The following is a 26,138-nucleotide window of genomic DNA, read 5'->3' on the forward strand; positions in this document are numbered from 1 at the left end:
AATTAGTAAATTTCATGATTTTTTTATTGTAGTTCAAAATTACGGTTAAGACCATATTTTGACAAATTTAATGATTTTGTGACCCTTTGTCCAATTATTTATAAATTGTAGGTAGTTACTATTTCCCCGTGATCTTATACAAAGACTGTCTAACATGTGCTTGGTTTTTCAATGTGTCTTTCACGACTTGACCTTTTTCACTTTTGATTTTGAAATTATACATTTTTCAAGATTGCGAAACTTTATTGATTTTTTATTTCTTTTCCATCCATTCCCCTTTTCTTCGAGTATGAGAGTAAAAGTTAATCCATTCTCCCGTTTATGTATAATTCTGTAAAAAAAAATCGATTGATGATTGATGCGATGCATATTTTGAGACGAGGCTATGGTCTGTTGATTTCATTAATAAACTCTGTTTTTTTCAAGAAAAAGGAGTATTTCTTAGTATATCTATTTAAATGATAATGTAGTAAAATAATTCTGAATGAGGTTGTTTGGAAGGGCATTTATTGATTTATTTTTCACTTCGCATCACTAGAAAGTAGGAACATTTATTGCACTTGCATTTATTTATTTACGGAAGGTTTGTAATCGATTTCATTCATATCTAATAGAAAAAGGAGTTAAAAGAAAGGAAGAAAATTGTTGTCCAGCATGTAAGTAAAAGAAATTAGGGATTTTCTTTAAAAAAATGCTTTCTATTTTCTTCATTTTTATATTTTTCTGAGATAATCTCCCTTTATAAATAAAAGGGGGTATACTATAGGCTCGAATTTTATATATCCAGACCTATTTAATTTTGGAAAGAATAACCTAAAATATTGCTATGAAATTATATTATTAACTGTCTCCTTAGTCCTTACCTATAATTAATTAGACGAAATTGGATTTCCACCAAACCATTTTACTATCATTATTCAAATATCTACGTGCAATGAATCATGCAACATTAAAGAACAATTAAAAAAAATCTAAAAATGATCCGTCGAAAGTATAACTTTGTGTTCTATTTAGAGAAGTTATAAATGAGTTCCTACCACTGCACATGGAATTCGAATAATTTAGGTATGACTGATTCAACATTTATATCATTGAAGAATTTGTGGCTCAATTCATAAAAAGGCTATTGAAAATATTCTATAAGAGATGGTAGGTATGAGTAAAATATTTTCAATTTCCGCTAGTTTTTTTTATGTATTTAAGGGAACTTCCAATTTAAATTGTTCTAATTTGTAGTATAAATTTAGTCTTTGAATATTCGGATAAAAAATATTAGTGAAATTAGCTCTTAGACAGAGTTCAAAAACATAATACGATCATTGAAACAAATTTGCACTCTTTTACAATAAATGTGAGTGTGAACAAATAGAAAGAAGAATAAAATATAGATTAAGAAAGAAAAATAACGTGCACCAACCAAAGAGTTTGTCATCATGTAACTACATTTTAGTATGTATGATAATGATAATATCATAATATAGATAAAAATGAGTACATGTTTGGTATCCAACTTACTATCAAAGGTACGGTGAATGTATCATAGGAATAGGACGTGCAAAACATAACAAATTGATAGTTTATCATAATTCAGAATTATCAGCCTAACTGCATGGTATGGTCGTTTTTTTATAGAGGGAACATCTTTTTTAGTCCACGAACTTTGCCAAAGTATCATTTTAGGTTCGTGAACTTTGAAAATATCATTTTAGGTCCATCAACTATGGGTTAATATCATTTGGAGTACTTTTTAACTATTTCCAAGTTTTTTTGGACAAAAATACCCTTGATACCTTAAATGGCATATATTTTTAATAAACTTATCCTATACTCATATTTTTTATAAATATCTTTACTATGTATTTTTGATGAATTTTCAAAATATAATTTGACCTTCAATATTATCACTTAATTTTGTAATTAAGTGACATGCAAGAAAAGATCATTATTAAATTTTTTATTATTAAAGAAAAGTTCTTTATTCAATTTTAAAATTCTTTAATATAAAAATTGAAGAAGCAATTTTACTTGCATGTCACATAATTAAGTGATAATATTGAAGGTCAAATTATATTTAGAAAATTCGTCAAAAATATATTGTAAAGATATTTATAAAAAATATGAGTATATGATAAGTTTATTAAAAATATATACCCTTTAAGGTATCGAGGGTATTTTCGTCCAGAAAAACTTGGAAATAGTAAAAAAGTACTTCAAATGATATTAACCCATAGTTGATGGACCTAAAATGATATTTTCAAAGTTCACGGACCTAAAATGATACTTTGGCTAAGTTCGTGGACTAAAAAAGATGTTCCCTCTTTTTTATATTATTAATCATATAAATAATATTTCATGATAGTTCTATTTTTTTCCTCATATTTTTTGAAAATATAAATGTAATATTTTTCAATATAATGCTACATATATCCAAAAAAGTTACTCCTTACTCCATTAATTGTAGATTACACGAGTTTTAAGTTACTAGTAATTAATAGTGACGGAGAATAAGAATGGTTGTAACTTGTAACGTTGTTACTAGTTTAAAATGAAACACACCTCAGTGAAGTAAAAGATTTATTCAACAAATAGATAGAAACTAATTTTAGTTGACTATTCAAAATGGAAAAATAAAACCTAAGAGACGAGCATGTGAGAATGCGTAGTTCATTTTATTTGATACTAATAGAGTAAAAAGACTTATTCTAAAAATAGATAGGGAGATAGTACAGATAAATTTGTTTTGTTTGCTCATATTTATTTTAATGAACACTAAATAAGTTTTTTTTTTAAATTATAAAACACATTATTTTTATATAAATAAAAGAATAATGATAAATTTTGAAGGACAAATAAGGGAGAATGAATAGTTCATTTGCATTTATATAGCATCTTCATTAAAAAATAGCATTGTTTTTTTTTTTTTTTTTATTAATTTGGGTCGTTCACCAAAATTAGTGTCTATCTATTTAAAGTAAGTTTCCCTCTCTCATACGATAGGTTCTATTTTCCAATAATTTCCAATAATTTTTTTTCTCTATCTCTCACTAATTAATTTTAAATTAAAATTCATATTATTTCACTACCACACTATATATTTTCTAAAGGGATTTTTTATGAATGAAAGTATTTAAAGTAATGTGTGCCCCTCAAAATCGTCTTCCATTTTTAGCGGAGAACTGAATCAATAACTAGTACTAATATCATTGAATAAAAAGTGAAAAAAAAAGATTAAAAAAATGGTTTTATACAGTAATTACTTTAACAATATTAAGTCATTTTCCAAAGACTAATGTAATTTTTTGTGGTGAACCACAAAAGTGAATTGAAATAATTCTAAAAGCTTGCGTTGATGTCTCTAATTATTTATCTCACAATTAAGAAAACACTTAATTTTACTGTCTAGGATAAGCACACGAAGATAAAAATAAAAGTTGAATCTTGATGCTGAAGTTGAATGGAATTATGGAACCAATGTCTCACCACCTCCCTAATCAAAATAGCAATGATTTTGAATGCTGTAAATCTGCAAAAGCAAAAAGGCCTCCACTTAATTTTTCAAATTGCGTCTTGGAAACCAATCAGTAATCACTATATTTAAAAACAAATTAAATGAACAGTGTACAGATCATGGGATTTCAAATCCTCATATGAGTGTGTTTCTTAAAATATTAAGCTGTCAAAGGAATCAAGCTAACGACCCTCCGATTTATGAACTACTTCCATTTCTGTTTCCCCTCACACAGCAACTCAAAAAAACAGAACAAGAACCCTCAACTTCAATAACAATCTTCTCCTTCAGTCTGATTTACAATGGCAGTAAGCTCTTCACCATTTATTTCTCTTGTCTTTATCTCTGTGTTGTGTGATTTGGAGCATTTAAAGTTGCTGCCAATCATAAAGATTCAATTTTTTTTCACTTTGCTACCAAAACTTTATATGGGTTGTGTTTGGATCTTTGATTGGTTCAGATGTTGATTCTATTCCACGAAATACGCAACTGGAACTCTCCATTTTTCTCAAAATTTCAATTTTTTGTATCTATTGGAATTTTTGTTCAGACGTTTATTGATTAGTGTGGATGCATTTGTTGTCTAATGCTCTATCTGTATGTATGAAGTCATTAAATGTTAGATTTTTGGGATGTTTTTGCTGCAATTTATGAGCGATTTCTTTGGTGAAATCAGACATCCGTACAGTTTAGGCCACACAGCAGAGATCTGGGGATGGTGATGAGGGAAGTTGATGAAGATCTTGCTATATTTTTGGGAATGAAGAATGGTGAGAAGGAGAGAATTGCCCTTGCTCATAATATTTCCTTTGTTTTTACTGTTCTTGATTTCTGTGTTTATTTCTCACAATTGAGTTTGATGGCAATAGTTTTCTTGTCATTTCACTCAAAACTGTGACTAGATTAGTGTGTCTTATGGTGCTTGAGTTTGTTGGTACTCATGGTCCATGGATTCATCTCATTTTAGGCACGGAGCCAAAACCGGATAGCTTGTTGACATCGAATGAATTGGGAGAAGAGGCCTTTCAGAGTTTGGCTGATGATAGTTTGCTCAATTTAGAGACTAGCAATAATGACCATGATTGGTATAGTCTCTCATGAATAGTGTCATGGTTATCTCAATCTCAATCTCAATCTCATTTTGAGTTGTTATTGTCTGATGTAAGGTCGTGTTTCAGGCTCCTCGCGCAACAAGATGCAGCAGCAAATCAGGCTGATGCATCGAGTGGTGAATGTGTTTCTCTGAGCTCCGAGGCAAGTAGATATACATTCAATTGTCGAAACAACTTGTAAAAATTTGAAGTGTGACATTGTGGAGAGAATGGAGGTCTTTTTTTAATTTAGGCTCAAGCTTTGCACTGTTTTCTGCAGCAGATACCAAAATCAAACAATCTAGGCCCTTCGGCTGCTGCTGCTGCAAATAAAAGGCCTTTATCGTCTGGTGGCAGAAAACCGTCATCCTCTAGAGCAGCAACGCCTACTAGACGACCAACATTGGCTGGTGCAAAGTCGAAGCCTTCTCGTGCCTCCACACCCACGTCTCGTGTACCTGCTGCAGCAACAAAATCTTCTAAGCCTGTGGCTGCTCCAGTGAGAACCTCGACTCCTTCAAGAGTTTCACCGCGGTCTTCTACTCCAACCTCAAGAACTACTGCGCCTGCAGCTAGCTCAAAGCCTGGATCCACGTCTCGTGCTTCCACTCCAGCTGCTAGATCCGTCTCTGCTGCACCTATGCACAAGCCAACAACGACATCAACCACTTCTAGCAAGGCTCCTTCCGAGAGAGCTTCTTCAAGGGGAAAAACAAGCTCCATAGTCACAAAAAACCCAGTTGCAACGCATGGAGGCTCTTTGTCTAGGGCTCCAAATCCCTCGGAGATGCTGTCCATGTCTAATGATGCCCCAAAGAGTTTAAAAACATCTGTGCCAAATAGGCCTGCATCTGCATCAAGAGGGAGGCCTAGTGCTCTCTCGTCTCCTTCCAAAGGGAAACCGAGGCAGAAATCATGTTCTCCTACCAAAGCACGGGGGACAAAAGGCAATGCTCATAGAAATGGAAGCGCGACACTATCAAGAAGTCGGGGATATGGTAGACATGGTGATGATGATGATTATGTGAATCCTGTTGTGATGGGGACGAAAATGGTGGAACGAGTCGTGAACTCAAGGAAACTAGCTCCACCTAAGCAAGACGAACACATCTCTCTCGAAAACCCCAAGAGATCCTCCAATGAGAACTCGGGTTTTGGAAGATCACTCTCAAAGAAATCACTAGACATGGCTATAAGGCACATGGTAAAGCATTCTTTCACCAAAATGCAACTGTTTTGTTGTAATTTCTTGTTCGTTCGACACATCTAGGTTTATGAATTCGATTCTTGTCGCCTTGCAGGACATCAGACGAAGTGTTAATGCTGCTGGAAGCTTAAAACCAGTAGCAACAACTACAGTTCTGTCCTATTTTTCCAATGGCAATCAATCTAGTTCTTCTCAAAGCAGCTCGTTTGGCATCTCAGAGTCTCCAGTCACATCAAGCAGTGATAGTTCCAAGTCGAGCAACTGCGTTAACTCGTATTTTTCTTGATGGGGGAGGCTGCATTTTCATCATCAACCAAAAGAGTGATTTTTAGAAAGGGGGTGGTGAAGAAGAAGAAGGTGGTTATTGTGTGAGAATATTATTGCATTTGGACATGTTATTTTTTGTGATGATCCTTAGCAATACTAGTGTTGAGAACTACTTTGTTTATGATTAAAAACTGTCTGTAATTAATGTAGAATTAAAAGAATTAATGTCACCTGATTCTGTTGCATCCAAATGCATATATAGTCTAAGATTTGAGATATGAATCTTGATTTTTGTGGTTGAGTTGAGTCAAATTATGGGATTTATTTGAAGGTTATTTGGTTGTTAGACTTTAAAAACATGAATTTTCAATATTTTTTATTTTTTCCTTAAACTTTTTTTTGAATATACATATATGAATATTGGATTTGTTTTATTTATCCATAAATCAAATATCAAAACAGATGTGACAGTTAAAACTACATACAACAAAAAAAAATTGTCACGTATATTATAAATTGCCAAATCTCATACTCCCTCCGTCCCAAGATAAGTGACTTGTATTCCTTTTTGGGGTGTCCCATTATAAGTGACCTATTTCCATTTTTAGCAAAAAGTCATCTCTCTTACTTTATTCTCCACCTACTTTATTCTCTCTTCTCTCCTCTACTTTTCCCTCTCTCATACTTACTCTCTCCATTAACTTATTTAAATACCATTCCTTAAATCCCGTGCCCAAAAGAAGTAGGTCACTTATCTTGGGACGGAGGGAGTATGATTTTTGATTTAGGGGGAATATTTTTTTAAAAAAAGCCAAAATTCGTGTATTTATGCTCAAAAAACAAAGTTTAAGATAAAAATCAGAAATTCATGTATTTAAAAGCAAATAACTCTTTATTTAGTGACAAGAAAATATTATTCAAGAAAGTTAATCATGTGTAGATGGAGTTAAATGGAAAGGTAGGTGAGATGGATCTACTCTTTATTGACTGTGTCTACGTAAATTGGGAAAGAAAGATCTATTCAATAAATTGACGGCTTCTGTTTGAAAATTCAAAAAAATTTCTTTATATCAAAAAGGAGGAATCATTTATTTCACAGTATAAATTCAAAAGCTGAAATGTTTGAAATGTTCTATGGATTTATTTTATTTAGGTTATATTTGAACTTGGCATTTTATTAAATCATACTAATAGTTTCGTTGATTTTGTTCTTTTGTGTTTGTCTTTGTTTAGCCATTATTAAGTCAATAATACTACATTTTTCTGATAAGGGAGAAGTATATTTGTAATTAGCTATCTCTCAACAAAGTTTGATTTTTAACTCGCTTAGTCGAATTCTTTGCCAAAACATCTCTCTACTTTCACCTTTTACAACTTTTTATGATTCTATTCTATGAAATTCTGCATTCTTTAAGAAACGGTGATAATATTGAACTTGCATCTTAGTTAATTTACCTTCAAATAAACCTAAAATAGTAGTACTCCTATTATTTAATTTATTCATTCAAATATCTATTCCATAATTCCATTTATAACAGATTCATCTACATTATGTATATAGTTATTCCAAACTTGAACTAGTAAACATTCTAAGTTGAATGAACGAAGGTTGAAAATTGAAAGTTGAAACTACAAACAGTCTTGGTCATTAATTATCCAACATAGCATAGCGTAGCATAGAAGGTCCAATTTATTTGTATTCACTATTTTTCCTGACGGAATTTTCAGATTAGTTATTACTAATAAATAATACTAATAGATAATATTTATAACTAACTCTACATGTACCGACCACCAGGTATATACTGACAAAAAGTTGACGCTAAATATAGCAAGTAGTAACATAAGAGAGCATAATATCAAAATACTGTAATAAGGTTGAATTCAAGTGGCAAAGTCGGTGCTACAAATGTCTCTTTCACAGAAGTTATTTGGTTCAAGTTTTCTTTTTAATCTAAAACATTTTAGGAGTTCAGGCAGATCATCCACCCGTGAACAAAATCAAATATATCGTTTTAAAACACGGTTCAAGCTCAAAAATGACTTGGACACAACAATATAATAAAATCTAATAAACTGGAAGCTCTATAAATCAGGAACAATCATGATATCAAATCTAAACAAAAGCTAAACAAAAGCTAGTATGAACAAATGGAAATACTAAGAACAACAAATCAAAAACTATCAGATCAATAATATCAATCCACGTTTCTACGTGGAAAGCGTGAGTTAGGATGTCCCAACTAATCCATCCTAACAAGCGTCTTGAATATAAGTTGCACGTGCATGTGATGTATATGTATTTCTTACATAATGATGATGCAAGTGTGATATAGTAATAGTTTAATTGATTTGATATTATTAGTATATGTATATTATTTCTTACACAGTGATGATGTAAATGTGATATAGTAATAGTTTAATTGATTTGATATTATTAGTATATGTATATTATTTATTACATAGTGATGATGCAATTGTGATATAGGAATAGTTTAATTGATTTGATATTATTAGTATATGTATATTATTTCTTACATAGTGACGAAGCAAATGTGATACAGTAATAGTTTAATTGATTTGATATTATTAGTATATGTATATTATTTCTTACAATATTATTTCTTACATAGTGATGATGCAAATGTGATATAGTACTGTTTAATTGATTTGATATTACTGGACTATCTTCGACCATTTACACTAAACTTAAATCCATTTTTAAGTATATGTTATATCAAAAAGTAGTTTTATTTCAACCATTTACATCAAATTCAAAAATTACTCCATTTTTGGATTTTTGTCTCACAAAATTTTTGCATTAACACCATATATGGTGTTGTTTCACAAAGACACAAAAATGGGTTTGAGTTTGGTTATGATTAGAGAGAATTTATACACCAAAACTCATTTATGGAGTATGATTGAAGATGGTCTTAGTATATTTTGGTACAGTATAAAATCAATAAGATTCAAAAAGAGAACCCTAAACCCTCAGTTATTATTTTTCCCACGATTATAATACTATTAATTAGATTTATTACTCTAATGTATAGATTTTGATCTTGCAGTGATTCTAGAACAGTCAACCTAAATAAAAATCTCTTTCATTTTTATTATAAATAATAATAAGTCTCACGTTAATTTTACTAACTCATTCTACACATATTTAATATAAAACTAATACTATATACAAGTCTAAACTCTAAACCCATATATCACTACTTTTTTTCTACTCAGTTTTATAATAATTCTTAAAATCCGTGCCGAAAGAATTGAGATTCCTATCCACGAACGGAAGTAGTAATTAGTAACGATGCATAATTAAGAAATGTTAATATATATTTTTTCAGACAAAACTTGGAAGTGGGGAATGAATATTATGATAGTTTGAAATTCATCTTAAAGGTTTTCATATAGTGGCAGATAAATTAATTGAAATTACTTAGGTTAGGTTGATCTCACTAGGACTTGACAAAAGGAAGTAAAACGACATAAATGTGGCTGCTAATGCTATAATTAAAACAATAAATAATTACTTTGTCAACTTACACGCTATCTATTGCATCCATTGAATCAAATCTCTCTCTCCCACATTGTCAACTTCCGGCTGAGTGGGAGATGGTATTAATGATTCAACCACACGCAATCGTGATACCACCCACTATTTCATTTATAAATTCACCACCATCTTTTCATTTCCCATTTTATTCATCCTGTCCTATTTCAATTCAACCACTTCTTCTCTTTAATCATCTCCCTTTTCATCTTCACAATCCGTGATGCCTTACCTTAAAAAAATATCCCCTCTCTCTCTCACTCTCGGGTTACAACATGACGGAAGCGATTAAAGATTGAATTTTTACGCAAAATCAGTCGTCATAAAAAAAAAAAAAATGGGAGTTTGTGATTGTTTTGGTGCGTTTGATTACTGCACACACGAAACTTCAACTCAAACACACGGTATGTATACTTATTTTGGCCTTTGATTTGAGAATTAAGAGCAGAAATGAGTTTGTTTATTTTGTCAGAAATCCCAACAAAAAACGTGAGGATATTCTCTTACTACTCTCTGCGCTCAGCAACGAGTTTGTTTCACCCTTCCAACAGAATCGGCAGAGGCGGTTTCGGAGTAGTCTATAAAGTGAGTCTTTTTATTTCACACTAGAGTACAAAACACTCTTTGAATGCTCACAATTTGTAGGGTGTTTTGAGAGATGGGACTCAAGTTGCAATCAAGACTCTCTCTGCTGGATCCAAGCAGGGGATCAAGGAGTTCTTGACTGAACTTGCGACCATATCCAAGATCCGGCATCCCAACCTCGTGCAGCTGCTCGGCTGCTGTGTCGAGGGGGATCACCGGATACTGGTATATGAATACATGGAGAACAACAGCCTCCACACCGCCTTGCTAGGCTCTTACAGCAAACGAGCGGAGCTGGATTGGTCGAAGAGGGTTGCAATATGTCTAGGCACAGCTAAGGGGCTCGCGTTCCTCCACGAGGACGCTGCGCCAGGCATCGTTCATCGCGATATCAAGGCCAGCAATGTGCTTCTTGATCAGGATTTCCTCCCTAAAATCGGAGATTTTGGGCTGGCGAAGCTGTTTCCTGATAATGTCACCCACGTTAGCACCCGTGTAGCAGGAACAGTGTAAGTACTGCACATTAGTTTGACATTTTTCGCTTTGGTCACCCCCAAAAGGTGTCTGACAAATTACGGGTGGATGGCATTTATATACTAATCCAACTTCCTTCCCTCATCTGATGTGGAATGGGTTTGTAACATATGAAACAATTTGGCTCTTAGTATTTGTTTAACTCCGTCTAATGCAGGGGATATCTGGCACCAGAATACGCATTGCTGGGGCAGCTAACAAAGAAGGCGGACGTGTATAGTTTTGGGGTGCTTATACTCGAAATCACTAGTGGAAGAAGCAGTAGTAAGGCCGCTTTCGGAGAGGAACTCTACGTTCTACTCGAATGGGTATGAAAATGATCCCTAAATGTGTGAATAAGTAACATGTTTGTATGATCACTCTCTATCTTAACAATCTATCCCCTTATTATAAATACTAATACAGACTTGGAAGCTGTTCAAAGAAGGTAGGCTCCTAGAAGTCGTTGATCCAGACCTCGTCGACTACACAGAGGATCAAATCACGCGTTTCATGAAGGTCGCGCTGTTCTGCACCCAGGCAGCTTCTCAGCAGAGACCAGACATGAAACAAGTGGTGAAGATGCTGTCGACAGATGTTACCCTTAATGAGAAGCTACTAACAGAACCCGGACTTTTTAGGCCAAAAAGCTCCAGTAAGTCGGAAGGCGATAGCTTCCGTTTCTCGTCTCACTCGGACAAAGGCAAGGAGCGCGTTACTCAGCCCACAACCCCAGCCAATTTAGAACATAGCACTACAGACATGATCCCTAGATGACTCATTCTAGTATTCGTATATCATCTTTATCTAATTCTAATTCTAATGATAATTATTCATTATTTCTTGCGATCATATTAGTAAAAAACGTGCACATTGAGGTGAGTTTACAATTGATTTAAGTTATGGATGTGGTTGGAGGATCAATGAGGAGTCACCGGCTTGTTTGAGAGTGTCGAGGAGTTGGCGCATACGAGAGAGATCAGTTGGCTTTCCTGGCTTGGGGCCTTGAATCACAACAATGGTAGGTTTCTTTTCAACTTGTCTCGGAATGAGTTGTGCAGTCGCCTTCCAGAAACTCTTGGATGCCTCTGCGTGAAACTTGTCTCTGTCTTGTACAAACTTCTGCAATCAATTGAAGGCGATTTAGTTAAATTTTCAAACATACAAATGCAATTTATTTGGAGGTGTTAAACCTTTTCCTTGTCCCTGCTGAGAGCTTTGCTAATCTCACACTCGATCCTCCATTTCTTGTATAACTCTGCTTTGTATTTGTCGGCTTCCTCGATTATTAGCTTCAAAATCTCCTTCTCCTTCCTCTCCTTCTCCTCTAGCCGAATCGCATTTTGTCTGTTTTTCACACATTATAGATATTGTCTGTTTTGCTGAAAATTAAGAAGTATGTACGATCACATGAATTGACTAATTTACGTGGTTATTGTGTTTTTGGATGTTATGAGTTTGTGAACAAGAGATGAATCAGTTTTCAGTTGCAAAAATTAAAATTATTTACTAGAGAATTACAGTCCTATAATTTAGGCCTGTCATTATGGATATCAGGTATACCATACCTGATATCCAAACCCGAAAAAAAATATGTGTAATTGGGTATCCGAAATCCGAAAAATCAAATTTCGGATTGGAATAGGGTAGTGGGAATTTTGGATTATCGGGTATCGAGTTACACAAAAGTTTTAAATCTTTGGATTACCCGATATCCTATCGAGTATACCCGAATTATCCAATTTATTTTTTAAAATTAATAAATTACTATGTTTTTATTATAATTAAATGTAATTTATTTCTTAATTACATTTTAGTTAATACTTAATAGTTAGTAGTTAGAGTATAAGGCTTTTAGTTAATACTTAAATGTTAATGTATAACTTAAGAATTTTGTAATTTTCACAGTTTGCAGTGTTATTTTCTCTAAAATTCGAATTACTGCGACAATTTTATATTTCTAAAAGTTGTGTAATTATTTTCTCTTGACTATTACTTAAACTTTGTATTAAATTTAAACTAAATAATATTAGTAATTAAATTCTAAAAGTTTGTAGTTAATTTCTAAAAAGAAAATATAATTCAAAATCGCAATCGAGACTGGATACCCGAATTTTCAGAACTAGATATCCGAGTTGTGTATCCGGGTATCCGAAAATAAATTCGGCATATTGGATTTTGGGAATTTTGGAATGTAAGTATCCACGGTTACGATTTGACAGGCCTTCCTATAAAAGGGTTTAATTAGGAATGAGGATGTTTAAAAGCGTTTTACGGAACTAACCTTCTCCACTGTCCGAGAGCGAAACCCTCCTCCGGCAGGATTGGATTTGGTCCTTCAGCTGGAGGCGGCGGCGAGTCCAATAGTCAATAAACGAGTCAAAAAGCACCGATTCAAAGCGCTGCGATGTTAGCCGCCGTGAGTTGAAGCCGAGCCGCGCTGAGTCTTCACCGAACGAGACGGTAAAGGGTGATGGCATCTCTCTCTTTTGATGCCTCTCTTCGTTTTCGCTGGGATTAAAATTATATTCTGGTTGTACGTTTTGCATAGAGGTTTGGACACCCAATAGCATTTCTTGTCAGATATGTATACAATATGATACATGCACAGATGACGTGTTAGATTAGTGCTTTAGTATTTTTTTAATTTAGAATTAGGATTTTCTAATTACTAAGTGTCACGCTCGTTTTACTAACTATAGCAATAGAAAATGGGAAATGGGTGCAAATGTGGATCAAAAATACGAGTATATAAATTTTGGTGGTTGTTTAACTTTTAACCATATAAAAAAAATAATCAAAATTCTAGAAGAAAGAAATGTAGTGTAATTTTCTAGAACTCATATATTTCCTAGTTTTCTTAAAAATATTTTATTTTTATTTTAGATTTTTTACATATTTAATTAATATAACTAGAATTATTGTTAATATTGTTATTATTATTTTATAAATTAATAACTACTTTAAAAAATATTAATGTAATTTAAAATATGAATCAGACTTAACCATAATAATAATAATAATAATACTAATAATTTTGTTATCATATAATTTATTAACGTTATTATTATGTTATCAACTAACAACTTATTAATCAACTAACAACTTATTAAGATAACTTTACTTTACAGTTTATTATTATATTAATTACGAATTTAATTAAAAATCTTTTTTCAATAATTAAATCGATTAGTTAATGCAATTATTACATCAATTAATTTTATATGAATTATATAAGTTTGAATGCTATGTACCTACTCCTTTCGGCTCCTTCCGTTTCTTCGTAGTTGAGTCGTTTTTCTATTTTAGAAATTTTCTTTATAATTGAGTTATTTCAATATATGGGGAGTAATAATTAACTCAATTTTTCTTCCCCACTTCATGTGATCTATTGCTTTGATCTCTTTATTTATTTCTCTCTATTATTTTATCTACTTTATTACTTAGACACTTAACTAAACATCAATTTATTAAACTTGAGCAAAAAAATGTCACAGCTATAAAACAATGGAGGGAATACTTTTTTGAGATTTCCAAACATATGATAAGTAGTAGTAGTAGTACTTTATTAAAAATTATATTCTCGTAAATCATATTCCAACAAAAAAATTATATCCTCGTAAATCATATCCCAACAAATTACTTTCTCGACAAACAAATAGGATCTAAGATTTTATTTAGAGCTTTGTCGACTTTATTTTAGATTAACTTCGTAATCTACTAGAGTTCAAATTTAATGGCCAAGGAGATTGACTTTTTTACTCTTTTGGGAGATTAGTATTTTTTATTGTGTAGTATTTCCGGTAAAATTAAAATTGATCAGTCAATTATATTGAGCATTTCCTAAATATGTTAAGAGCATCTAAGGCTCGAAAGGAGTGCCACGCTGGTATGCCCGTTGCGATAAGTGGCACACTCTGTAGTGGGCAGACGCGCCAGGAAGGGGAAGGGACAGGAGGCCGGGGTTTGCTCAGAGGGTTGCACGCGTGTGAAGATGCTTGTTGCAACCTCCTCAATGCGATGTGGTGTGGAGGTGGCGCGGGTGAAGTTGAACCAAATGTTATTTTTAAAAATCTGTTCAAGAGATCGAACAACAAAGTTATGAGGGTGAACACTAATGATTACAAATCAATGAAACGGAAACAACTATCCACCGAAGAAGGTAATTAAGGACAAGATGCAATATTATTATTACAATTTCTTTTCTAGTCAAAGTTTGTTTTAATTTTTTAGTTTTTGTATATAAATAGATACACGCAGTCTCGACCACATAATGCAATGTTTCTATAAATATTTTATTCTTTTTGCAACAAAATCAGCATAGATGTGTTTGCATGGTTAAAATTATTTTTCTATTATCCCTCCAATAGTTACTACTTCCGTCCCGTCGAAAATGATTCACTTTATTCTTTACTAAAAACAAAAATATTTTTATCTCTATTTTATTCTCTTCATTGAACATACAAAATAAAGTTTTATAAAATCTCGTGTCATTCAAAGAAGGCGTCATCTCCTTTAGAACGAAGAGAATATGTATTTATTCATAGTATTTTCTTTGTTATAGGTCAGACCCACTCTATTATATCATAATGTGTTAATGAAAAAAAAAAAAATACTAGTAATACTAATACCCAATACTAGCTAAAATGATAAAATTTTAGGATTTGTTGATCTACATTAGAAAAAATTGATTTCTTATAGCTATTTTATTCTTTTTTCTTTCTTCGTGTGCATGTAATGTTTTATTGCTTTTTTTTTGTTTGACACTGATGTCTCTTTTCAATTAAATTAGTATAAATTTTCGTGTGATGTATGATTCAGTTATTTTTTCTCAAGAAAAAAAAGGTATCATATGAAATATGACAAAAAGAGTAATATATATTATTCTCTCCGTCTAACAAAAGAATTTACGCTATTTCCATATTATTGCATTTCACAAGAATATGTTCTTTCCAATTTTGGAAACCTTTTTTTTATGAGTGAGACTCATTCTCCACTAACAATGCTTTAATCATTTTTTCTTTCTATCCATCTCTTAGAGCATCCACAATTGGGCGCCCTTAGGTCCGCCCTATAGGGCGCCCTATGCTTCGCCACGTCAGCATTTTATCCTCCTATCATTCCACCTGCAGTGGGGCGCCCTAAAGTCCGCCCTATAGTTTTTATACTTCTATTTTGTATTTAATTTTCTGTTTGCAAATATATCAAGCAAAATTTAAAAAAAAAAGACACCACAATTAAAAGGCAAATCTTACATTTACTTAATTAAAAAAAAAAGTTACAAAGTTGAAATAAAAAACAAGTGCACTACGAGGCTAGTCTAAAGCATTCCCAACTTGCGGCAAAGGTGTTCGATCATGTCCTGGAGGTATTCGACTTGAGCCGGGTCGTCCGTCTGCCTGAGGGCGTTGTGCGTGTCCAACAACGTCCTAAAGTTGGCGGAGGCTACCAACTCCGTGTAGGCATGTCCCGCAGCTGAAGTCGGGGCCGGGGCCGGCGGCACGGCCTGTGAGGATGTCGCCTTCGTCTTGCCTTTGCTCTTGGCAGCCTTGACACCAGAGGGACGGCGGGAGGACATCGGTATCCCGGAACTCTCATCCTCGTACAACGGATGGTTGAGGTCCATTGGAGTTGCGCCGCTGTCGCTGCTCGTATAATCACCGGCGAAGGTGTGCTTCGCCCTCTTCGCTGCAGCCGATAGGGGTAGAATCCCTCCTTAGAACTTCTGCTTATCCTTCAAGAGGAGTCAGGACTGGTAGTGCTTGAAATCGCCATACAATGAAGTGTACGTCGCGATCGCCTTATCGCGCACATCCGCCATACTCTCGCCGCTGCCCTGCTCCCTCTGGCACTTCTCGTATTCCGCCGAGAACAAATTGACCTGCTTCTTAATCTGTTCCCAGTGCTTGTGGAGCGGCTCCCTCGGGCGCTTGTAGGCGGCCGGCGGCTTGGCCTCATTGTATTTATTAGCGATGCGCTCCCAGTACGCGACTTGCCTCTGGTTGTTGGCGAACAACGGGTCCTCTGAAATATCAATCCAACACCTCGTCAAGACGATGGATTCATCCGGGTTGTAGTTCGTCCTCCCCGGGGCAAACTCTTCATTGATCCCCGGAAGCGACAACTTCTGGGCTCTTGCCTTGGTCCGCTTCTTTTTGGTGGCGGAGCCCGAGGTGGCGGCGGGTGCGGCGGCAGAGGTGGCGCCGCGGGGTGGGGCGGGTGCGCCGGTGGGAGAAGGCTCCACGTCTGACAGCCCGTACGAATCCGTGCTGCAATCGGAATCGTGCTGGGTGTTGGAGTCGAAGGGCTGGTATTCATCAGCTTCAGTACCCGACCACCATGCACCACCACCGAACATCGGACTATTCGGACTTGGGTAATCTCTGGGATTCATTCTATTTAGTGAGATAGATAGAATGAGAAATAGAGAGAATTGAGAGAGTGAAAGAGTGAAATGTGAATGAAAAATGTGATGCATATATATAGTGTTTGAAAATTTAAAAATAAAAAAAAATTAAAAAACGCGTCGCATCGTCCGCTCTTTCGTCCGCGTCGCCCACAGTGGGGCGGACGAAAGCGTGAACGATGGATGGTAGAAGGCCTATCGTCCACGGATAAGGATGTCAATGTAGCCCGCAACCCGTGGGCCGGCCCGAATAGCCCGCCAAATTTATAGGGTTAGTGATACGCTCGGATTTTGCACTATTTTAAGGCCATTATTTGGTCCGTTTTTGATATCAAAGTCACTCTACACGTCCATTATTTGCATATTTTGTCTATTTTGGTATTTTGACGTGTTTTGTGAGAAATGTGCATAATTGAGCCGAAAATGGGAACCAAAACGCAAAGTCTGGAAATCTGGAGTCAGACGGCGACCGCCGACCGCCACGCAGTTGTACGGCGACCGCCAGCGCCTGGCGGGCAGAGCAGTGCAGCGGCCCGCCTCAGAAAATTACACTTGGAAGAGACGTCTCGCCCGGCGATCGCCGGAAGTCGTGCGGCGGTCCGCCGCCGAATGAACAGAGTATCTGGACTCCAACGTGGCTACCGCCGACCAAGGTGCGGCGGCCCTCCGGAGAAAGGCGGCGAATCCGAGATGCCCTAGATTTGCTTCAACATTTACCATATTTTGAAGATCTTTTCCTTCTACAACAAGGATTGGCTTTCCCCTATAAATAAGACCTCAAGCTTCATCAAATTTGAGAGTTTCTACTTGCAAAATAATTCACAGAGATCAAAAGCTAGAGTACTTCAATTGTGCAAGGAGTTGGAGAAGGATTTCAAGAACATCAAGAACGACAAGGATTCAACCTACGAGTTTTATTTGCTTTAGTTTTATGTTCAAATTGTCTTCCCTTCAATCTATGTGTTTACCTTATTCCATTATGTGTAACTAAACTCATAGGATTCTAGGGATGTGTTAGTAACGACTTTGGTTATATAATTCCAATTTTCTATTTAATATCCGTTTTGTTTTTATTTTGTTTATTCCCTAAGTAGTTCTGCTGCTGCATGATTGAGTGACACAATCTTGTATGATTTAATATAACTTGCTTCATAACTGTGAGAGAGTTCTAACGAGTTAGATTCACTTAGTAGACACTACAGTTAGCTTCCCTTAACACGACACTGTTAATTGAGAATGAGGACTTTTCAAGGGTCGTAGGAGCTTTTTGGAGTTACGTGTTAGGATTGACAACCCTAATCTTGTAATCAACGTTTGTATCGCATGAGCATAAGCTAGGAGACTCGTTCTATCAAAGTAATAACTGTGCTAGGGTATTGTAGTTTGGAATTTGTATAACCATAACTGTGAACGCACATCCATGTGATTCCCTTATCTCTATCGATTGTCTCTGTGTTTTATTCGCATCTAGTTGTTATTTGTTTTCAATTATTTTTTGTTTCCAAAGTTTTCCAAAAAATTCTCGTTTCTCCAGATAGTAATTGAGTTCTAGTAGAAGATATGCACTTTGTGTTTGCCTTCCCCGTGTTCGATATCCGGTACTGACCTTTAGCTATACTATATATACTCTGTATACATGCAGGTTTATTTAGTGCTAAAAAATAGTGCATTAGTTAGGGCTGAAAATTTCTAGCCCGACTAGCCCGCACACGACTAGCCCGCAACCCGTAAGGGCCAGACTCGAAAACCCGATAAAATTTCTATCATTCTATTTGTTTGACTCTAATTCGACACTTCATTGGTTCTTTTATGATATAGACTACTAAAAAATTAACTTTCAATTTTATATATTAAATATATAAATTATATATTAGATTTTTATTAACATAATAATAGATATATAAATTAGAAACTTCAAATTCACTAAAAAATATATTTAAATTTCTAAAACATACTTTAAAATTTCTTGATGTTTATATTTTCTTTTGCATAAATCTCAAATGTTAGTATATGATGGTGTTTATGTTTGAGTTTAAGCATATATCTCAAATATATCATAATTAAATATTTTACAATTTATAAATATAACTAATTTTCACCATTATCTATTGGATTGATCGCATGTTAATTTTATCGATAGCAACTCGATTAGCCCGTTGGGCTAGCCCGAAACCCGAGCTTCTACGGTTAGGGTTGGACTTTTATAACCCGAAAAAAATCACAACCCAATTAGCCCGCACCCGATTGACCCGCAATCCAAATATGATTGGCTCGAAACCCGGTGGGCTGGCCCGATTGACATCCCTATCCGCGGACGACTAAAACTCGTAATTTTATTAAGTTACCTTAAATAAATATTAAAATTGAAATATTACTACTAGCAAGATAAATTTATCTGGATAAACATGCCCGAAAAATGAAGAATTATCCCTGGATAAAAGTATGACTTTCCAAACAGCCCGTACGGACAAGACGTGGCACATGCGTAAATTCAGTTAGCAGCAGGGCTATTTCGTTAACCGGCCTCTCCCATTTCTTCTATATAAAGCCTCCGCACCCCATTGTTTGAAACCGCTGTTTGAGGAGGGAGTGTGTGAGAGAGTCTCTAGAGAGAGAAAAAAGGTTTGTTTCAGTGTAGAGAAAAGAGGGAAGAGCGCAAGGGTCATGCAAGGGACGAATTTCACCCACAATTATCATTTTTAAAAGCGCTGTTCTAGGTTTCACAATTCGCTCTGTTTTAATTATGAGTCGATTAGGGTTTAAATCAGTGGTTTATCATGGAGATGTATATCTTGGGGAACTGGAAGCAGTTATTGTGAAGGCCGGGAATTTCCAATTCCCCAATAATGAGATTCGGATTCATCACATCACGCCTAACAGCGACAGATGCCATCCCCTCTCTGTTCTTCAGACGATTTCCTATGCCTCTGTTGTCTGCAAACTTGAGCCCTGCGCTGATGCCAATCCGAATCCCGATGAGCCTTCTCCTCTCATCAATCTCCACGCTTCGTGCTTCTACGAACTCAAGGTTTCATATGTCATCCTTCTGTTTATTGTAATGGTTAATGTTGCTTTTACTGAGTAATAGTTTATGCTTGTTATTTATAATGTGTTTGTCAACTGCTATTACTGATGATGCAAAATGATTAGACTCTGCAATTACGTTTCTATAGTAGTCAGTCTCAGAATTTTAGCATATCTTGATTATACTTTAGGAAGTTGGAATGTCTCTGGCCAGAAAGGCCTTTATTGCGTTTACTAGTGTTGTGACATTTAATTACTTTTTGTGTAGACGGCAGTTGTATTGGTTGGTACTGAGGAAATTCATTTAGTGGCAATGCCTAGCACGCAGAAGAAGTTTCCGTGTTTTTGGTGCTACTCAGTGCCATTTGGTTTGTATGATGCTTGCTTATGGATGTTGAATACCCGATGTTTAGCTATTGTGTTCGATCTAGACGAAACTCTTATTGTTGCCAACACTATGAAGTCATTTGAGGATAGAATCGATGCTTTGGTGGGTTGGATTGCACGTGAGACGGACCCTATTCGGGAATCTGGGATGACAGCAGAGATGAAGAGATACGTTGAGGATCGTGCATTGCTCAAGCAGTATGCAGAGATTGACAGCGTTATGGATGGTGGGAAAGTATATAAGGTGCAACATGAGGAAGTCCCTATTCTATCTGATGGGATTCGTCGTGTTGTTCGGCCTGTAGTAAGGTTGCCTGAGAAAAATATTGTTCTTACACGCATTAATCCTGAGGTTAGAAGACATCTTCAATGCTTATGTATTCTCGGGTTGTAACTAATTTTGTTTTGTAATGTACTCTCTCCCAATTTGTCGATGCTACAGAGGACTTCTAACTTGTAAAGTTTTTTTGCTAGCCTTCATTTTTTAGACTCAAATATATGACATTTATTGCATTCCTATTGTACTCATAGTCTGCTTTGGAATGACCTGCAGGTTTACCTATACAATAATTCTTCTTCTGCTATGACTGCATTTCTTGTGTTATAGTTTTCTGATTGTGGAAGTTCTTTTCTACAGAACCGTGATACCAGTGTGCTGGTCAGGTTACGACCTGCTTGGGAAGATTTAAAAACTTACTTAACTGCAAAAGGCCGGAAAAGATTTGAAGTTTATGTTTGCACTATGGCTGAGAGAGATTATGCCCTGGAAATGTGGCGCTTGCTTGATCCAGAAGCACACTTAATTAGCTCAAAGCAGCTACTGGACCGTGTTGTATGTGTCAAATCAGGTATACTTCATATTATCATGGGTATGAACTCTATGTTTTTTCTGCTGGCATCCATTTTGAGGTCTTTAATACTTCTAGCCAATTGATGCATTTGAAGTTGCAAAACATAATTATCCACCTGTAGTTGTTCAGTTGTTGTACTCCTCCTTACTAGAAAACTTTTGTTAGTGATCAAGCGCACTATATGATTAGTTCACCTGTTTGTAACTATCTACAATTTCTTGTGATGACTGAATCTGATGATCTACACCCATTTTAAAACTATTTAGATCTATATTTTAGGTGCTAGGAAATCTTTGCTCAATGTCTTCCAGAATGGCACCTGTCATCCAAAGATGGCGATGGTTATAGATGACCGGTTGAAAGTGTGGGAAGACAAGGATCAGCCTCGTGTCCATGTAGTTCCTGCATTCACTCCATATTATGCTCCACAAGCGGAGGTACTTGATTTTTGCTTTTCTACATTCTTGTTGATTACTTGCTACTTGACAGAAACAGTATTGATGAAAAATATTTTCCCGTATAGACTGCAAATGCTGTTCCTGTCCTTTGCGTAGCAAGGAATGTAGCATGCAATGTTAGAGGTGGTTTTTTCAAGTGAGTGCTCTGTAAACGTTTTAGGGCACTACATAATTTATTTCTAGATTTTTCTGGACTGATGTTCAATGACATCTCTGGCAATTATTTTTAACAAACAGGGAGTTTGATGAAAATGTCTTAACAAGAATATCGGAAATTTTCTACGAAAATGAGCTTGTCAACTTACCTTGTGCACCAGATGTGAGCAACTATTTGATTTCAGAGGTACGGGAGAATAAATTTTGTACCTCAATTTGTTGTTATCCCAGACAATTATTAATGTCAAAGTAACTTTGTCAGGATGCTAATCTTATACCAAATGGGAATATGAATGGTCCAGTTGCTGATGGAATGAATGGACCTGAAGTTGCACAAAGATTGCATCCTCTGGTAGTTTCTTTTTTTCCATTCTTTGTTTTCCATGTAATATGTTTAACTTATTCACTTGATTCAGGAGCATTCTTACTCTGTCCATGTTTTGTCTTCTCCCATTCTCCTGGACTTGCTAATGATCTCTTTTGCACACCATGCTGTTTCCCTTTCATGTCCAGGATGAGAAGAATGGCACCCATGCTGTTTCCCTTTCCTTTGCTAATAACGTTGAGTTAAAGTCTGAAAGCTCTAAGATTCCTGTAGTATCTATTGCCAATGCTGCTGGTCCAGTTACCAGGGCTTTACCTTCTGAAAGTACGGATTTGTTAGAAGTTTCGTTTCTCAGATCTGGAAATATAGTAATTTTGGCCAAGTTCTCATTAACATATGTCCATTTAGTGTGAATTTTGTTCTCAATCTTTTAATGTGGGTTTGGTTTTCTCAAATTAACATTTTAATGGATGTTTCATTGCAGAACCCAGTTTGCTTGGAGATCCATTTAGAAGAGATAGCAGGTTTCCAATTTCAACTGAACCACCTCTATTGTCTAGGTTTCCTTGGCAGGCACCACTCCTGCAGCCACAAGCTGTTCGGATAGTTGAAGATGATACTAGTGGAGGGAATTTCAGTAACCAGACTCCAGGAATATTTTCAGAATATGAACGAGGTCTTCAGAACTCAGTCAGTCATGGTACTTCATCATCAGTTCCTCTGGAACTTTCGCATGTAAATCCAATGAAAGCCGAAGAGGTTGCAACAAGCCCATTTGCTTATTCTATATCATTGCAATTTCCTTTTTATAACATTTCTCTTATGAGTAATTTTTAATATTGTTCAGGCTAACTCAGTCTCTGACAGCCAGAAACAGGGCCCCTTATTGCCAAATCAGTTTGCAGGTAATTCTAGTATGAGTGTGGATTTGGAGTCCAGAACATTCTTGCTTAATTTTGTTATTCTCTCTTGGTAGATTATGCTAAATCAAACAATCAACCTTCAACCACTGGTAAAGAGCTTAAGAGTGAAGGTGATAAAATGAACCTGTTGCCATCCTTTTCTATTAGCGTGCTCCAAGAGATTGGAAGAAGATGTAGATCAAAGGTAGACTTAATTGTTTAAAATTGTATTTTTTTCTATCCTCCGCTTTGCCTGGATATATTCTCACATACATTGCTTTTGCTCAGGTTGAATTCAGACCTGTTGTAGGTACTGGAAATGATTTGCAGTTCTCAGTTGAGGTGAGTTCTAAGAACAATCTTCTCATATATTGGTCTTTTTTTAATGTGTGTTGAACTTGCTTCTGATGTTTTCTTAATCACCATTCCTCAGTTTTTGGGTTATGGATTTATACATGCCTTTGTAATTCACACAATTTCCATGTGGTCCTTTAAGTTCTGTATTGCTTTTCCAGCTTAACTGCTTTAGTGAGAAAATATTCTGCACTTCATTTACAAGGACATGTGCTTGTTAGCACTTCTTCTGTGATTCTGCATGTTTTGCCATTTGATCCCCAGATCCGATGTTGTGCAGCTTCTGCCTTTTAAAATTCTCGGACTCTTGTGCAGAACATCAGATATTTTTTGTAATGTTTTCTTAGTACTTGTCAGAGGCTCATGGGCTGAATCAATGTATAGGTATTCTTTACTGGTGAGAAAATTGGTGTTGGAATGGGAAAGACGAGAAAAGATGCACAGCAACAGGCTGCAGACAATGCTCTTCGGAGCTTAGCTGGTAAGACCAGTCATATGCCACTCACCTCCGTATGATGTGTGGACGAACAGCGTGCACCTGGATAAACTGTCATCTTATTTTCTGCATTTCATGAGATCTTTCGCTTTTGCAGATAATTATGCATCTTATATTGCACCTCACTGTACCACTGTGGATAGTGATTTTGATAGACCCATTTTAGAAAAGGAAAATGGGTTTCTTTGGGACACTGCCAAGCCTGGACCTGAAGAACTGCCAGTTAGTAATGGATATTTGAAACAAAATAATGACATGGAGAAATGTGACAATGGATCCCATGGCTGATCTAATATTTTGCGTAAGAGCTCTGTGGATGTTATGATAGTAGGAGTTGTGTTTGTCTTGTGATGAACCAGTCCTTCGAATTTTATGCCACACGGTTTGGGAACCAGTCCTTCACAATGTTCATATTGGAGGTAAGAATTTTGGTTGTTAAGCACTACTTTGCTAAATGATGTTCATGTTACATGTTTGCTAGAAATATAGAGACTATATGTTTTAGTTTCTTGCCGAATTCTATGCAACCAGCTTGTTTTTGAGAAGATGTCTTATGGTCATGCTAGATTATCTGTTATTTACTGGCAACTTTTTCGTGTTAAAATAAACCCATTTACAATTCCTAGCTGTCATCTTACAATGTGGATTCACTGTGTTCCTGTCAAGTGAGTTGAGATTGTTTCGTGGTGTCTTTCTTTGATTTTTGCTCACAGGTTACTTGACTGGAGCAAATCCTCGTAGCAACAACATTTTAGCTTTTTCTTAGGTAAAAATCTTTATTTTTCTTTTCTTTCTGACTCTTTACTATATTAATTAATACTATAAAGTTGTAAATTTATTTTCTGGTAGTTTCCTACCACTCAAAATCGGGTTTTAATTCTTTTTTTAATCAATGTGAGAAAAAACAAAAAAGGACTACATGTAATATAAAACCAACATTTCTGATGTATGAATTGTGTGTTTCCTCCAATTTGTTCACTTACCAATAACAATTCGGTGCAGTGCGGAATTTCACAAACAAAATGCAGAGAAGTAGCCATGGTGAGGTAGTGTTCTGTCTGCGGTTTCCCTACCCCAAACAAGGAGAAAATTTCTTTGATTGAGGCTAACAAAAACGGACGAACACTGAATTGTTTGAAGGTATGCCTTAAGTACAAGGATTTTCACCACCAGAAGGCAAACATGGTGTAAACCACGTTTATACTTACAGTCTGAATGTAGAATCGACTTTAAGTGCACAGCATTTTTGAGATCGAGGGATGAATTATTGGGGGTGACCTTTGAGTTAGTTGGTGGCAGTTGTGAGTGAGTTTGTTGAATCTGACTGAATGCGCATAGGAGTAAATCTTAGTAAAAAAGTGATACTATCGACTTAGGTAGAAAATTTTATGCATATGTACTTTTGCATATATTGCAAGTGTATCCTTTTTTTCTTAAAAGAAGAAGAATATTTGCTCAATTTAAGTGTTTTAGTTATTGATTTGATATAAAAAAAATACTCAATTATTTGTCCCCAATTCTTGGGAAATTGTGTTTCAATGAGGCCAGCATGAGTCACTATTCAATTTTTTTTCTTTGATCCTCAGTTACGACATGCAGTTTGATGCGCCCATTATTTGGATGATTAATGTGCTTGATGCGAGATCTGATAGATTGAGTGTTTACTACTATGATTAAGATCAATTGACATATTAATTCAACAAAATGTAGAGATTTGAGATTAACATCAAGGATTTAGACGGAGACATTCATTGTAATGTGTAATCAACCGTTTAGATACTTTGAGGGAAGATTTAAACTAAAATTATGACCGGTTTTAAAAACTTGAATGAAATAGTTAAATAGGTGAGTAAATTAATGAACTTGAAACCCTAGAGTTCGTTGGTTTTTATTTTATTCTTTATTTTATTGTTAAAGAGGATCAATAATGATTCTTTATTTACTGTATGGTAACTCGAATTTTGAACTTTTTAAATGAAGGATACACGTGTTACCAAGCGTTTCTTCGTGTTTTATTTAATTTTGCTTCCATAGTTAAAACCTAATTAT

At 35.3% G+C, this 26,138-nt stretch overlaps 3 protein-coding genes across 7 annotated transcripts; all 3 read left to right on the forward strand.

Annotated features, from left to right (window-relative positions):
• The first annotated feature begins 3,567 nt into the window (after positions 1-3,567).
• Positions 3,568-6,374, forward strand: LOC125219522 (uncharacterized). Of its 4 annotated transcripts, none has more exons than XM_048121520.2 (6): positions 3,568-3,816; positions 4,185-4,278; positions 4,476-4,593; positions 4,675-4,762; positions 4,880-5,803; positions 5,901-6,374. In XM_048121520.2, the coding sequence occupies exons 1-6, from the start codon at positions 3,811-3,813 to the stop codon at positions 6,090-6,092; spliced, it is 1,422 nt and encodes a 473-aa protein (XP_047977477.2). In that variant the 5' UTR covers positions 3,568-3,810; the 3' UTR covers positions 6,093-6,374. The 4 variants fall into 4 exon arrangements, with proteins under 4 accessions (XP_047977477.2, XP_047977478.2, XP_047977479.2 ...); XM_048121521.2 differs by having other exon boundaries at positions 3,569-3,816; positions 4,883-5,803; XM_048121522.2 differs by having other exon boundaries at positions 3,570-3,816; positions 4,687-4,762.
• A 3,391-nt stretch (positions 6,375-9,765) lies between these two features.
• Positions 9,766-11,582, forward strand: LOC125218053 (Protein kinase superfamily protein). The gene is made up of 5 exons (XM_048119650.2): positions 9,766-10,036; positions 10,105-10,217; positions 10,278-10,726; positions 10,909-11,059; positions 11,157-11,582. Exons 1-5 carry the CDS (start codon positions 9,970-9,972, stop codon positions 11,505-11,507), a joined length of 1,131 nt encoding a protein of 376 aa, XP_047975607.1. The 5' UTR covers positions 9,766-9,969; the 3' UTR covers positions 11,508-11,582.
• Positions 11,583-19,716: 8,134 nt separating this feature from the next.
• CPL2 (carboxyl-terminal domain (ctd) phosphatase-like 2) lies at positions 19,717-25,606 on the forward strand. Of its 2 annotated transcripts, XM_048124259.2 has the most exons (16): positions 19,717-20,164; positions 20,429-20,899; positions 21,185-21,395; positions 21,678-21,835; positions 21,922-21,992; positions 22,094-22,199; positions 22,275-22,364; positions 22,526-22,661; positions 22,822-23,096; positions 23,185-23,242; positions 23,314-23,444; positions 23,528-23,581; positions 23,978-24,074; positions 24,187-24,508; positions 24,803-24,855; positions 25,092-25,606. In XM_048124259.2, exons 1-14 carry the CDS (start codon positions 19,880-19,882, stop codon positions 24,375-24,377), a joined length of 2,334 nt encoding a protein of 777 aa, XP_047980216.2. In that variant the 5' UTR covers positions 19,717-19,879; the 3' UTR covers positions 24,378-24,508; positions 24,803-24,855; positions 25,092-25,606. The 2 variants fall into 2 exon arrangements, with proteins under 2 accessions (XP_047980216.2, XP_088918809.1); XM_089062683.1 differs by lacking the exon at positions 24,803-24,855.
• Positions 25,607-26,138: the final 532 nt, after the last annotated feature.

This window comes from Salvia hispanica, chromosome 1, assembly GCF_029641045.1.
Source record: "Salvia hispanica isolate PSC_SH4W2 chromosome 1, Shi_PSC_v1, whole genome shotgun sequence".
Classification (NCBI taxonomy): Eukaryota; Viridiplantae; Streptophyta; class Magnoliopsida; order Lamiales; family Lamiaceae; genus Salvia; species Salvia hispanica.

Excerpts from the sequence above, each read along its gene's own strand:
- LOC125219522 (XM_048121520.2), top strand. Across the intron at positions 4,279-4,475 it reads ATTTTTGGGAATGAAGAATG|GCACGGAGCCAAAACCGGAT; the intron begins GTGAGAAGGAGA and ends ATCTCATTTTAG. Across the intron at positions 4,763-4,879 it reads GTGTTTCTCTGAGCTCCGAG|CAGATACCAAAATCAAACAA; the intron begins GCAAGTAGATAT and ends TGTTTTCTGCAG.
- LOC125218053 (XM_048119650.2), top strand. The coding sequence starts at position 9,970 with ATGGGAGTTTGTGATTGTTTTGGTGCGTTTGATTACTGCACACACGAA. Across the intron at positions 10,218-10,277 it reads GTTTCGGAGTAGTCTATAAA|GGTGTTTTGAGAGATGGGAC; the intron begins GTGAGTCTTTTT and ends CACAATTTGTAG. Across the intron at positions 10,727-10,908 it reads ACCCGTGTAGCAGGAACAGT|GGGATATCTGGCACCAGAAT; the intron begins GTAAGTACTGCA and ends CGTCTAATGCAG.
- CPL2 (XM_048124259.2), top strand. The coding sequence starts at position 19,880 with ATGAGTCGATTAGGGTTTAAATCAGTGGTTTATCATGGAGATGTATAT. Across the intron at positions 22,200-22,274 it reads GCAACTATTTGATTTCAGAG|GATGCTAATCTTATACCAAA; the intron begins GTACGGGAGAAT and ends TAACTTTGTCAG. Across the intron at positions 23,243-23,313 it reads ATTGCCAAATCAGTTTGCAG|ATTATGCTAAATCAAACAAT; the intron begins GTAATTCTAGTA and ends CTCTCTTGGTAG.